The sequence below is a fragment of the Pan paniscus genome, chromosome 8 (assembly GCF_029289425.2).
Source record: "Pan paniscus chromosome 8, NHGRI_mPanPan1-v2.0_pri, whole genome shotgun sequence".
NCBI classification, from domain to species: Eukaryota; Metazoa; Chordata; class Mammalia; order Primates; family Hominidae; genus Pan; species Pan paniscus.
In genome coordinates, this window is record NC_073257.2 from 36,033,906 (window position 1) to 36,048,474 (window position 14,569).

General features: G+C 49.3%; 1 protein-coding gene across 6 annotated transcripts in view; it reads right to left on the minus strand.

The window, feature by feature from the left end:
• Positions 1-6,242, minus strand: part of C8H10orf67 (chromosome 8 C10orf67 homolog) — a 155,727-nt gene extending 149,485 nt beyond the window's left edge. For 3 of the 6 annotated variants that reach the window (XM_034930112.3, XM_057298830.2, XM_063607292.1), the window contains exon 1: positions 5,401-6,242. In XM_034930112.3, the coding sequence (XP_034786003.2) occupies positions 5,401-5,609 (209 nt within the window). In that variant the 5' untranslated portion in view covers positions 5,610-6,242. Of the gene's footprint in view, positions 1-4,738; positions 4,912-5,400 lie in introns of those variants that run through there. The other 3 variants (XR_008619891.2, XM_034930113.3, XM_063607291.1) reach the window with 2 other exon arrangements.
• Between the last annotated feature and the right edge of the window lie 8,327 nt (positions 6,243-14,569).

The window sequence follows — 14,569 nt, forward strand, 5'->3', positions numbered from 1 at the left end:
AAATTCTATTGAATTAGATGACACTGATGACTGGTCACTTTGTGATCCTTATGCTGCTGAAACAAAGGCAGAAAAGGGAGTCACTCTACTGGCTGAAGTGGATTGATTCTGAATACCAAGGGGCAATTGGGTTGCTGGTGAACAACAGAGTCAAGGAGAACTCTGTCTGGAACCCAGAGGATTCTTTGGGGTGCCTCTTAGTGTTTCCGTGCCCAGTAATAAAGATTAATGGAAAAAAGGCAGCAAACAAAAAAAAAAGGCAGAACTTTTAAAAGTCAGGACTTCCAGGAACGAACATTTGGATCTCGCAGCTAGGTAAGGAACTTTGACCTGTCTGTACCTTTCAGCAAGTTTCGCAGCCACTGGGCAAGCCATCCCTGCAGACCAGCAGTTGTCACACCCTCTGGCAAGTTTCTCTCCCACCATGTCTTCTCCAAAGAGGTATCATTCCTAATCTCAGCCTTTGAGGGCGGGTCTTCTAACTCCTTAGTTCCTGCCCTGTTTCCTCTTCCTCAGACCTGGAGGTCATAGCTGCTTTTTGTGTTTGCTATCAGTGTATTGTCTAGAGTCTTCTTTTACCACCTTACTGCCTTTTACTAGTTAAAAATCCTTCTTACTATTTAACAGAGAACAGGAAATAGTCCCTGTTGAAATTAGCAGTGAGGTTTCTGCCTCCTGTCTGGACCCTGAGTGCTACATCAATATAGTAAATATAAACAGCCATGGGAACTAACTCTGTTTCTGTATAGTCTACACTACTGCACATTTAACAAATCTCAGTGATTCACTTTTCCAGTCTAGAAATGCAATCCTTTACCCTACCCAGTGCTAAGCGGCTCCTTTTTACTATTCAGCCACATTTTTCATTAAGCATGAACATGTATGTTCTTCTGTTCCTTCCCATTTTAAGCAAAAGACCTATCATGGGTGGTTTATGGAGTGTGAATAGTTTTTACCAATGTTTTTTCAGGATATGATTTAGAAACTTGAAATTATGTTTTCAGGTATTCCTTCTGGTGCCATAATATTACAATAATACAATATGATATTTTAAAATCAGGTCCAGGCTGGGTGCGGTGGCTCACGCCAGCACTTTGGGAGGCTAAGGTGGGCAGACTGCTTGAGCTTAGGAGTTTGAGACCAGCCTGGGCAATGTGGTGAAGCCCTGTCTCTACAAAAATACAAAAAAAAAAAAAAAAGAAAAAAAATTAGCTGGGCCTGGTGGCACACACCTGCGGCTCCACCTAGTCAGGAGGCTGAAGTGAGAGGATCCCTTGAGCTCAGGGGTCAGAGGCTGCAGTGAGCTGTGACCATAACACTGCACTCCAGCCTGGGCGACAGACGGGCAGCTGGAAATGGCAGATTCTTCTTCTAAATCCCTGGTGAGGATAAGCCCATGACTCTCCAATTTCACCAGTCCTAACTCTTTATGTGACTGACTCAAAAAGATCCAGCTCATTCAGAATCTAACTGAATGAGGAAGATTTATTCTTCAGTGTCCCTTCAAATTCCAAATGTCTCTAATTTTAGCTAACAACCCTGCTGCCTAGAATGGAAACCCACATCACAACAAATTAGCTAAGTGGTTCCTACACAGTCTTTATTTATAGTCTCAGCAATTCTATTTCTGAATAATAAGTTGGTGGTTATGCATAAAACAGCATTTGGGGAAGATAATTATGTTTTTTAAAATAAATTACATACAAAATTAACGTCCTAATTTATTTTGGAAAACAGACCTATGAATATGTATTAATAAAATGCAATGACTCTTCTCACTGAATCCTAGAATTGTCCATCCTACAAATGCTTATTAATAAATCAGTCACTGAAGACAGCATTAGGTGTGCTAAACTTTCACTGTGGCATATTTCTCAGTGCTAAATAAGAATATTGCTTCCTTTTATTCCTCTTCAAAGAACACAGAACTTTGATGTGCCCCATGGCTCATAAACTTCTCTAACTACACTTACTTCCTGGCTGATGTCAGCAAGGCTCTCAGCTTAAGACACCATCTTTGTGCTAATTATTTCCAAACTGATACAGCCGAGCTGAACCTCTCTTCTTAACTTCAGACTCATCTAATCAACTACCTACTTAACAGCCTAAATGGATGTCTAATAGTCACTGCTGACATATCATGACCAGAAGTAAGCTTATGATATTCCCTTCAGACCTGTTCATCTCAATATCTTCCCCATCCGGGTTACTGGCAATTCCATTCTACCTGTTCATCAAGGTCTCCTCCGGACCTCCAACCACTGCTACCCCATGGTCATCTTCCACGAGGAATATTGTAATAGTCTCTTGTTTCCTTGTTTCTGCTCTCGTCCTCACTATAGTCTATTATCTAAACAGCAGTCAGAGTAATCCCATTGAAGGATAAATCAAATCATGTCACTCCTCTTTCCCAATCCCCTCATGGCTTCCCATCTCAAAGTAAAAGCTGAAGTCCTTAAGGTAGTCTAAAGTCCCACGCCACAGGCACCATCCCCCTTCCCTCTGACTTCACCTCCACTATTCTCCCTCTCTGCTCCAGCCACACTGGCCTCCTTGCTGCTCCTAGGACATCCAGGCACCGTCTTTCTACCCAGTGTTCTCTCTGCCTGGAACACTTGCTAGCCTGATAGATCCTTAGGGCTCCCCCCTCAAGCCTGCAAGTCTTCACTCCAGTGTCATTTTCTCAGTGAAGCCTTCCCTGATCACCATTTCTAAAATCTGCAATCCAGGCCAGGCATGGTGGCTCATGCCTGTAATCCCAGTACTTTGGGAGGCCGAGGCTGGAGGACTGCTTGAGCCCAGGAGTTTGAGACCAGCCTGGGCAACACAGCAAGACCCTGTATTAAAAAAAAATTAGCCAGGCAGGCTGGGGTGTGCTTGTCGTCTCAGCTACTCAGGAGGCTGAGGTGGAGGGATCGCTTGACTCCAGGAGTTCAAGGCTGCACTGAGCCATGATTGTGCCACTACACTCCAGCCTGGGTGACAGAGTGAGACCCTGACTCTAAAAAACAAAACAAAACAAAACAAAAATTAAATCACAGCTCCCTCCCCACTTGCCACACACACACACACACACTCACACACTTACTCACTTTCCTCTTCTCCCTCCCCGTGTTCGGTTTGTTCCTTATCACTAAGCACTATCTAACTTATTACATAGTTTACTTGTTTATCTAGTTCATCATCAGTTCCTGACTAGGATGCAAACTCTACAAAGGCCGGGCTTTCGTCTGCTTTGTAGACCACATTCAGCACCTGAGCCTCTCTCATTCACACCCAGGCACCGGCTCAGTCGCCCTAGTACTTTGGGTGAAGAGGAAGGAATATGGGCATCAGTGGTTCTTTTGTTCAGCCAAAGAGCACCTGGCACCATCGGTCTGCTCTTGAGCCTGGCAGGTGCATTTTTTTTTGGGAGCTACCCCACCATGGAATGCCAAGGAGTCCAGGGCAGGACACCATTCCTATCAGCAAACACTAGAACAGGGTAGACGCTGTGTGCCTCTGGTGTTTACCACGTGCTGCCTCTAATAAATGCTATTCACAACCACCACTAGACCAGGTCCCGTGCACCCTGACCCATTTTAACAAACGTACCCATTGAATACAGTGAAGCTGGGAAGCCGAGCCCAGGAGCGTTGCCTCACTGGGTCAGTCCCACTGCTGGGCTAGGACACCTGTGGTCCCTTCTTCTCACCCTGGAGCTGTGTCTGTGTGAGGGGCTTGCCCCTAAGCCGGCCCACTTGGCACCATGAGGCCCCTGCCTTATACAACGGTAAGTTCTCCCATAGCAGCTAAGCTAATTCTGGCTACCTACTGATTTGAAAAAGGTTTTTAGAAAGAAATTTGCATTTTCCCAGAAACATCAGCTCTACATTATCCAAATAAACAACGAAGCTAGAACACAGGGGGCAAAGGATTATGAAAGGGACGGGTTTTAAACAAGGATCAAGGAATAGCAAATAATGACATCGGCAAACACTTCTATGATTCTGCTATGGTCTGAGTGTGTCTCCTGAAAATTCATGTTGAAATCCTAACCCCCAAGATGACGATATTAGCAGGTGTGGACTTTGGAGGTGACTAGGTCATGAAAGTGGAGCCCTATAAATGGGATTAGTGCCCTTCTAAAAGCAGGGTGGGAGCGGGTGTGCGGGATGTGGGGGAAAACTCCCTTGCCCGTTGCACCATGTGAAGACACAGCCAGGAGGTACTGTCTGTGCAGAAGGGACCCTCATCAGACCTGGAATCTGCCAGTGGGCTTCCCAGCCTCCAGAACTGGGAGAAACAAATTCCTGTTGCTTATAAGCCACCCAGCCTATGTTGTTTTGTTACAGCAGCCCGAGGGGACTAAGACGGGTACTGTGTCCTAGATTAGCTCATTTAATATTCACTATGATCTATGAAGCAGGCACTACTCTTCATCATTCATGAACGATTATTTCCCGCTGAGAAAACTGAGGCACAGAGCAGTCAGTCGCCTAACTCACGGCCCCTGTGAGAGGGTCGCCAAGATTCTGGAATCCGGGTAGTCTGGCTCCAGAGTCCGTGCTCTTAGTGTCCAGCTATACACTTGAAGAAGTGAAAACTGCAGCTCTTTTCGGACAGTGATCCCCTCGAAAAACAAACAAAAAACTGAAGCCCAGCGGCTGGAGCAAGGGGCCTGGAAAGGCGTTGAGCGAGGGCCGGGGCGCGAGGGCTCCGGGGCGGGCCGGCGGGGGCTGCCTCTCCCGCTGGTCACCTGGGGTTGAACTGGAATTGTTCAATAGAGGCCTCGAGGCCCTCCATGATCTTCCGGCACTCCTCTGTCTCAGGCGAGTCGCCCCAGTTCGCCATTGCAGCCCCGGACGTGCGCCTCCCGCGGAGCCGCTCGCTCGCCTGAGTCGGAGTCGGGAACCCGGCGTCCGTTGCCATGGCGACTCCCAGGTAACCGGCGAAGCGCGGGAATCCGTGGGCGGGGGCCGGGGAGGGCCGCGAGTGGAGGGGGGTGGGGAACGGGGTGGGGAGGGGAAGGGGGAAGGAGATGGGGAGGAGGGGGATAGGGAGAAGGTTGGGGATGGGGGGAAGGGGAGAGGGAAAGGAAGTAGAGGAGGTGTGGAGGGAAGGAAGAGGGGGAAGGAGTGGGGGAAGGGGGAAGAGATGGAAAGGAGGATGGGGAGGGAGCACGCGCGGGAGGAGGGGAGTGGAGAGGGGGAGGAGGAGGCGGGGCGGGCTCCCGAGCCACCCCGCTGCGCTTTCACTGTCCCGCCTGCCTCAAGGCTTCCCCACAAGGCGCCCACAGCCTGGAGGCTGCTGCGATACCCCAGAGGAAAGCTGCACCCCTGTAAATAACCCTTCAGCCTCCCGCCGTGCCCCTGGACCCTGCTCGCTTCCTCCTCTACCCAGGCGCGGAGCTCAGCCTACCTCGTGGACCCGCGCATTTGCGGGGGCTTGAATTCCCGAGCTTCTCGCTTCCTATGCGCGCAGCAGACCCACAGCTCGGTGGCCTTGGCTTTCATGGCCTCCCAGCGTGTGCCAAAGGTCCCCCTCAAGGAGGAGGAAAAGCAGTGAACCCATCTAATAACTATGCTCATGACATAATGAGCCTTGCGATCCCGGACCAAGGCCGTCATAAGAGGAGAGCAGGCTGCCTAATAAGCTGTCTCCACCTGCCACAAACATAGGCGTTCCTGGACAAAATATTTCCTTGCAGAGATTAAACAGATTTCTATTTAATGAGGTCAGAATGTGAGGCGTTAAGTCTTAAACTATACCATCTAGTGTGGAATTCAATTTTACCAGGTTTCTACAATAATAAGAGTTTATAGTGAAACTGTTGTCATCCTTAGTTTTAAATTATGTATCACTCATTGTCAACTAATAGGAGACACCTATTCTAATATCAGTATGTCATTGCCATTGTTTTTCTGTAAACGACTGGCTAAATTTATTTTTAAAATGTCATTGTCTGGTTTAGAACTGTCTATACTACATCTGCATTTCAATATATTATCTACAGAAAAATAAGTTTTTTCTTCTCTCTCTTATTATTATTATTATTTGGAGCCGGAGTCTCGCTCTGTCGCCCAGGCTGGAGTGCAGTGGCGCGATCTGGGCTCACTGCAACCTCCGCCTCCCGGGTTCAAGCAATTCTCCTGCTTCAGCCTCCGGAGCAGCTGGGACTACAGGCACACAGCACCAAGCCAAGCTAATTTTTTGTATTTTTAGTAGAGACGGGGTTTCACCGCGTTGCCCAGGCTGGTCTAACTCCTGAGCTCGGGCAATCTGCCCCCCTCGGCCTCCCAAAGTGCTAGATAACAGCCGTGAGCCACAGAGCCCGGCCTCTTCTCTGTCTTGTAACAGTAAGTGAAAAGAACTTAGCTGGCTTTAGAAGCTCAAAACAGGAAAAGAAAAGCACTGTAGCATTATCACTACTATTATGTTTAAAGACAAAGATTAAAAGCCCCAAATGCCAATAAAACATCATAACCAATGCCAAAATCATCTCCTATGAGGGCTTATTTTTTGGGGGGGAGATGAAGAGAGAAGAGAAAAAGAGTTACTTTTACTCTTTGGAGGTTTTTAATTACAAACTCTAACTTCAGACTTTATTTGGGGAATTTTTATTATATAATCAAAAGGTATTTTAAAAGAAAGAAATTTATATATCTGCAATAACTTTTCTTTTTCCTAAGTGATATTTTACCACAATGTATATACATGTTTTAAAATAAAGATTAAAATTTTAAGTTGAAATTTCAAAACCTATCTGTTTAGAGCTGGGCCAAGACAGTGTAAAGAATGTGACAAGCTGTTGGCTATTTTGCTAGTGCAATTATAAATGAATCGTTTGAAACTGAGGAGAGAGATCGCACAGAAGATTTCATGAGTCATTGGTCAGCTCTGTACAGCATTTGTTGACTGATATAGTCTGCATAGTTACGCCATCCCACAAAAACATGCATTGAACAGAACATCTTTGTTTGAAACCTTGCTATAGCATATCAAGGAGTTTCAGATTTCAGTGTCTAAGAGACCACGCTATGATGATGATTGTTTTTGAAACCGTTAACTACATAATACTTCTCTTCTTGTCAGTTACCTGTATTTTATCTCACAGGTGTTCCGGCTTATAAAATTGTTTATTTCAGATCAGATTCTCACCTGTAGTAACTGGCGTTGATGTGGTCAAAACATTTGTCATATTAAATCCAGGCCTCTTTTATCACATGCTAAATTCATTGATGGCTTTAGTGGAAAGCTCATGAACTCTGCAGTAAATATTAAATATATACAGGCTTTGAAACTTACTCGATTTAGAATTTTGGGCAAGTAAGTTAACATTTCAGAGCCTCTATTTTCTCACAAGTAAAAACTGGATAATGAATGTTTCTCAAAGTTGGGGTAATCTATAAAGCAGAAAAACACGCAGCACATGCATGAGGCAACTGCAAGAGAAATACCAACTAGGCCTTTGAAGGACTCTATTCCTTCTTCCTAAACCACTACTAGGGAAAACATTGTTTAAAGATGTCAATGTTTTGGCTGGATTCGGTGGCTCATGCCTGTAATCCCAACACTTTGGGAGGCGGAGGCAGGCAGATCACTTGAGGTCAGAAGTTTAAGGCCAGCCTGGCTAACATGGTGAAACCCTGTCTCTACTAAAAATACAAAGATTACCTGTGCATGGTAATGCACGCCTGTAATCCCAGCTACTTGGGAGACTGAGGCATGAGAATCACCTGATCCCGGGAGGCAGAGGTTGCAGTGAGCCGAGACTGCACCACTGCACTCCAGCCTGGGCGACAGAGTGAGACCCTGTCTCAAAAAAAATAAATAAATAAAGATTTCAATTTTAAAAAATTGAACATTTCATAAGTTAACATTGTTTTTACTCGTTCAGTTAATAGGACTTCAGGCACAATTTTAAAATTTGAAGTGCTTCTCTGACATACCACAGGTATAAATAGAATATGTATTTATATAAAAATATCGCCTACCAGTTATTAAAAGTGATAACATCTCAGATTAAGTAGCATGAGGATTTGATTAAGAGTCAAGTGCTGACTCTAAACATAGTAATTTATGTATTCCAGTTGGGTAGTATCAGTTCTATAGTCTAATAAGAGCCAAGAGGTTTCCGTTTAGGTTTGTAATTTAAATTCTTTCTAGAGCATCATCACATGCGAAGTGCTTATTTTTCTTTTATCACCAGCTATAATATATGATTATGTGGTGGAGGCTCTGTTATGTAAACTTGTTTTATGTCATGCTTCATCCACAACCAAAGTTCTTTTTTTTTTTTTTTCTTTTTTATTGATCATTCTTGGGTGTTTCTCGCAGAGGGGGATTTGGCAGGGTCACAGGACAATAGTGGAGGGAAGGTCAGCAGATAAACAAGTGAACAAAGTTCTCTGGTTTTCCTAGGCAGAGGACCCTGCGGCCTTCCGCAGTGTTTGTGTCCCTGGGTACTTGAGATTAGGGAGTGGTGATGACTCTTAACGAACATGCTGCCTTCAAGCATCTGTTTAACAAAGCACATCTTGTACCGCTCTTAATCCATTCAACCCTGAGTGGATACAGCACATGTTTCAGAGAGCACAGGGTTGGGGGTAAGGTCACAGATCAACAGGATCCCAAGGCAGAAGAATTTTTCTTAGTACAGAACAAAATGAAAAGTCTCCCATGTCTACCTCTTTCTACACAGACACGGCAACCATCCGATTTCTCAATCTTTTCCCCACCTTTCCCCCCTTTCTATTCCACAAAACCGCCATTGTCTTCATGGCCCGTTCTCAATGAGCTGTTGAGTACACCTCCCAGATGGGGTGGTGGCCGGGCAGAGGAGCTCCTCACTTCCCAGTAGGGGCGGCCGGGCAGAGGCGCCCCTCACTTCCCCGACGGGGCGGCTGGCCCGGCGGGGGGCTGACCCCCCACCTCCCTCTCGGACAGGGCGGCTGGCTGGGCAGAGGGGCTCCTCACTTCCCAGTAGGGGCGGCTGGGCAGAGGCGCCCCTCACTTCCCCGACGGGGCGGCTGGCCGGGCGGGGGGCTGACCCCCCCACCTCCCTCTCGGACAGGGCGGCTGGCCGGGCAGAGGGGCTCCTCACTTCCCGGTAGGGGCGGCCGGGCAGAGGCGCCCCTCACCTCCCGGACAGGGCGGCTGGCCGGGCGGGCGGCTGACCCCCCCACCTCCCTCCCGGATGGGGCGGCTGGCCGTGTGGGGGGCTGACCCCCCCACCTCCCTCCCGGACGGGGCGGCTGGCCGGGCGGGGAGCTGACCCCCCCACCTCCCTCCCAGACAGAGCGGCTGGCCGGGCAGAGGGGCTCCTCACTTCCCAGTAGGGGCGGCCGGGCAGAGGCGCCCCCCACCTCCTGGACAGGGCGGCTGGCCGGGAGGGGGGCTGATCCCCCCACCTCCCTCCTGGATGGGGCGGCTGGCCAGGCGGGGGGCTGATCCCCCCACCTCCCTCCCGGACGGGGCGGCTGGCTGGGCGGGGGGCTGACCCCTCCACCTCCCTCCCGGATGGGGCGGCTGGCCGGGCAGAGGGGCTCCTCACTTCCCAGTAGGGGCGGCCGGGCAGAGGCGCCCCTCACCTCCCGGACGGGGCAGCTGGCCAGGCGGGGGGCTAACCCCCCCACCTCCCTCCCGGACGGGGCGGCTGGCCGGGCAGGGAGCTGACCCCCCCACCTCCCTCCCAGACAGAGCGGCTGGCCAGGCAGAGGGGCTCCTCACTTCCCAGTAGGGGCAGCCGGGCAGAGGCGCCCCCCCACCTCCTGGACAGGGCGGCTGGCCGGGCGGGGGGCTGATACCCCCACCTCCCTCCTGGACGGGGGGGCTGGCCGGGCGGGGGGCTGACCCCCCCACCTCCCTCCCGGACGGGGCGGCTGGCCGGGCGGGGGGCTGACCCCCCCACCTCCCTCCCGGATGGGGCGGCTGGCCGGGCGGGGGACTGACCCCCCCACCTCCCTCCTGGACGGGGCGGCTGGCTGGGCAGAGGGGCTCCTCACTTCCCAGTAGGGGCGGCCGGGCAGAGGCACCCCTCGCCTCCCGGACGGGGCGGCTGGCCAGGCGGGGGGCTGACCCCCCCACCTCCCTCCCGGATGAGGCGGCTGGCCGGGCAGAGGGGCTCCTCACTTCCCGGTAGGGGCGGCCGGGCAGAGGCGCCCCTCACCTCCCGGATGGGGCGGCTGGCCGGGCGGGGGGCTGACCCCCCCACCTCCTTCCCGGACGAGGAGGGAGGACGCTCCTCACTTCTCAGACGGGGTGGCTGCCGGGCGGAGGGGCTCCTCAGTTCTCAGACGGGGCGGTTGCCAGGCAGAGGGTCTCCTCACTTCTCAGACAGGGCGGCCGGGCAAAGACGCTCCTCACATCCCAGACGGGGCGGCAGGGCAGAGGTGCTCCCCACATCTCAGACGATGGGCGGCCGGGCAGAGACGCTCCTCACTTCCCAGATGTGATGGCGGCCGGGAAGAGGCGCTCCTCACTTCCTAGATGGGATGGCGGCCGGGCAGAGACGCTCCTCACTTTCCAGACTGGGCAGCCAGGCAGAGGGGCTCCTCACATCCCAGACGAGGGGCGGTCAGGCGGAGACGCTCCTCACTTCCCAGACGGGGTGGCTGCCAGGCAGAGGCTGCAATCTCGGCACTTAGGGAGGCCAAGGCAGGCGGCTGGGAGGTGGTTGTAGCGAGCCGAGATCACGCCACTGCACTCCAGCCTGGGCGCCATTGAGCACTGAGTTAACGAGACTCCGTCTGCAATCCCGGCACCTCGGGAGGCCGAGGCTGGCGGATCACTCGCGGTTAGGAGATGGAGACCAGCCCAGCCGACACATCGAAACCCCGTCTCCACCAAAAAAAATACGAAAACCAGTCAGGCGTGGCGGCGCGCGCCTGCAATCGCAGGCACTCGGCAGGCTGAGGCAGGAGAATCGGGCAGGGAGGTTGCAGTGAGCTGAGATGGCAGCAGTACCGTCCAGCTTCGGCTCGGCATCAGAGGTAGACCGTGGAAAGAGGGGAGAGGGGAGAGGGGAGAGGGGAGAGGGGAGAGGGGGGAGGGGAGAGGGGAGAGGGGAGAGGGGAGAGGGAGCTCTATCTACCACACAGTCTTGGGTGCAAAGTCGCACAACCAAAGTTCTTAAATAAAGTCTTTGGAAGGACATAGTAAGGCTCTTAGCCAGGGCAATATTATGCTACTAAATCCTTTATGGAAAAACTCCTGAGACTAGATCATTTTAACGTCTTAAATTTTGCTGCTGTGAGACAGCATATCCACTCTGTGAAAGTCTATCAATAAGCATTTGTCAGCCGACTAAAGCTGAAAACCAAGATGACAAGCCCGGTAGGGGGTTTGGGGCAGGCGCAACTGTGGATGTGGAATTTGGATCCTTGCCGCCAAATGTCCTTGAGCACTGGAGTAAAGGATTTCCTCTATTTGGAGCTAAGTTTAGACCATCACTGTTTAAAAGAGAGTAGGCCCGCGTGTGGCTCACGCCTATAATCCCAGCACTTTGGAAGGCCAAGGTGGGCGGAGCCCAGAAGCTAGAGGCCAGCTTGGGCAACATTGAGACTCTGTCTCTACAAAAAATTAAAAAGAGAGAAAGAAATAGTAGTGAACGTGAAGAAAATGGCAGGGGTGGGTTGGGCCTGTAATCCCAGCACTTTGGGAAGCCAAGGTGAGGATTGCTTGAGCTCAGGAGTTCAAGACTAGACTGGGCAACATAGGGAGACCCCATCTCTGCCAAAAAAAAAAAAAAATTTTTTTTTTTCAAATTAGCCAAGAACCCAGAGTCCCAGCTACCCAAGAGGGTGCAGCAGGGGGATCACTTGAGCTTGGGAAGTCAAGGATAGAGTGAGCTGTGTTCCTGCCATCATATTGTAGCCTAGATGACAGAGCAAGAGTCCATCTCAAATAAATAAATAAATACATAAATAAATGGTAGGGCTTAGCTGTCTGCAGAAGTGAGCCCACCTGAGAGAGAATTTGTAAACTTACTGCTGAGGGAAGTTTGGGCGATCTCCAGTCTGTTCAAATGACCAGAGTGGATCCTAGTGCCTAGAACATAACCTAGGAAAACTGTCACCCACATATTGGAATTTAGGGTGAGGCGGTTCAGGACAAGTCAAAGTCTGGAGAGTAATACAAGGGCAGTCACCATATTTCATGCCGTCTAAGATTGCATCCTTTAGGATGTGTCTTTATTTTCTGTGCCACTTAGAAAAAAACACTGCCAACTATGATTATACCTTGACACACCATGGGCTATATGATACACTACAATTTCAAGGATATACCAAAATGATACACCAAAATTTCATGTTAGAAATGTGAAAAACTGTCTGGGCACAGTGGCTCACACTGTAATCCCAGCACTTTGGGAGGCCTAGGTGGGCAGATTACCTGAGGCCAGGAGTTTGAGACCAGCCTGGCCAACATAGCAAAACCCCATCTCTACTAAAAATACAAAAATTATCCAGGTGTGGTGGCATGCACCTGTTATCCCAGCTACTTGGGATGCTGAAGCAGGAGAATCACTTGAACCTGGGAGGCAGAGGTTGCAGTGAGCTGAGATTGCACCACTGCACTCCAGCCTGGGAGACAGAGACTCTGTAGGCACCCCCCCGCCAAAAAAAAAAGTGAAAAACTGTATATCTTAGAATCAGTGAATAAGGTAGTTAATAAGAATTTATCAGGCAGAGATCCTTCCTGGGGCCCCATTTAATCAGACCCTAGAAGGATCTACTCTCTTGAGAAGCAGGACATTCGTGAGGTTTTTCCACAATAACTTGGATAAAGTGCCCATAGGACCATCTGGTTCTCTCTGTTCTTTTTCTAGTGTCACAGGGCAACATGCAAATAACTAATTCATGTTCTTGGGTACATAGATGCCAAGAAAGTCTTGATCTAGACAGCAAATGTGATTTTGGCTAGTGTGAATGTTCCCCTGTAGTCTCACCTGAATAAACTGATAAAATACAGTGTTTAGAGCTGTCTACATGAGGACTAGACTCAGAGTCAAGGCATCCCCACAAGGTACCACCAAGTCACACTTTACCAGGCAGTCAGCATGGCTCTCTCATTAACACTTCTGCATCTGCGATATTAAGCGCCCTTTATCATCCTGCAGCTTCAAACTCTGTCTCAGAAATGTAGTACTAAAATTCAAATTTAGCAATTTTGGGAACTAGAGAGGAATGTTAGACATAGAATACGGTAGTGTGAAACCCAAGTTTGTTATTGTTACGATGTCTGTTAATTTACCTGGGCATTCTTCAGTCTACACTAAAAGGTATTACACGTCTGTTACGTAGATTATGCTATAACCAACGTGCCAATCAGGAATGTATGGTTCTGAGATGGCCCATTCACTGTTGCTAGAATCAGGAAGCCCGCATTATAAAAAGGACTACACCAAGCTCTGCTGTGAATTGAATATTGATGAACAAGCTGCCCTGTGCTAATTAATTTACTGACTGTCAGAAATGGGTTTTTATTGGTGAATGTAGTGGCCTATTGACTGGCACAATAAATGTTAGAATTGGGCTTGCATTCGTGAATTTAAAGATGTTCAAGAGGCTGGGTGTGGTGGCTCATGCCTGTAATTTCAGCACCTTGGGAGGCCAAGGCAGGCAGATGGCTTGAGCTCAGGAGTTTGAGACCAGCCTGGGAAACACAGCAAAACCCTTTCAGCCTCCACAGAAAACACAAAAACTACCAGGTGTGATGGTGTGCACCTGTAGTCCTAGGTACTGAGGAGGCTAAGGTGGGAGGACACTTTGAGCCCAGGAGGTTGAGGCTGCAGTGAGCTGTGATCAAGCCACTGAACTCCAGCTTGGGTGACAGAGCAAGACCCTATTTTGAAAAAAAAAAAAAAATTTCGTTTTAAAAAAGATGTTTAACAAATGTGGGTGAGCTAAAATAGTTCAGAGAGCAGCCCACCCTTGCAAGAACAGGATTACCCCCAATTTAGAAATGAGAAAGTGGAGACACAGGAGGTTGATATACTTGCCCAAGTTCATGCAGTTTGCAAGGGGTAAAAGCAGGCTTTGAGCACAGACAATTCTGCTCCAGAGCCTCCATACTTAATTATTTTGCCTTCTTGTCTCACCAAACTGTCATGAGGAGCAAATTATTTCAGTTCTTCTGACAATGTTAGTTTTGTTGATGGCTGAAGAAGTATCTCTAAAGCTTTCAAACACACATTAGCAATTTAATTATGAATCTGTGCTGCTGGGTTGCTGCAGAAAATCAAATACATTAACACACTGTCTAGCCGGAGTTTAGTCATCTTGGAAATTCATCTTCGTGCAATATTTGTGAGAGTAAAAAATTTGGCAAAAAGATGGGCACCCATAGAGTCTACAGAGTTCATGCCTAAAACTTATTTGCTTTACTTCTAGGAAGTCTTCTTAACCTCTTATTCAGGCCCTATATATCTTTTTCAGGATGTTCAATTCCCACAGAATGTGAGGTCGGCTTTCCTTTCTTCTTCTTCTTCTTCTTCTTCTTCTTCTTCTTCTTCTTCTTCTTCTTCTTCTTCTTCTTCTTCTTCTTCTTCTTCTTCCTCCTCTTCTTCTCCTCCTCCTCCTCCCCC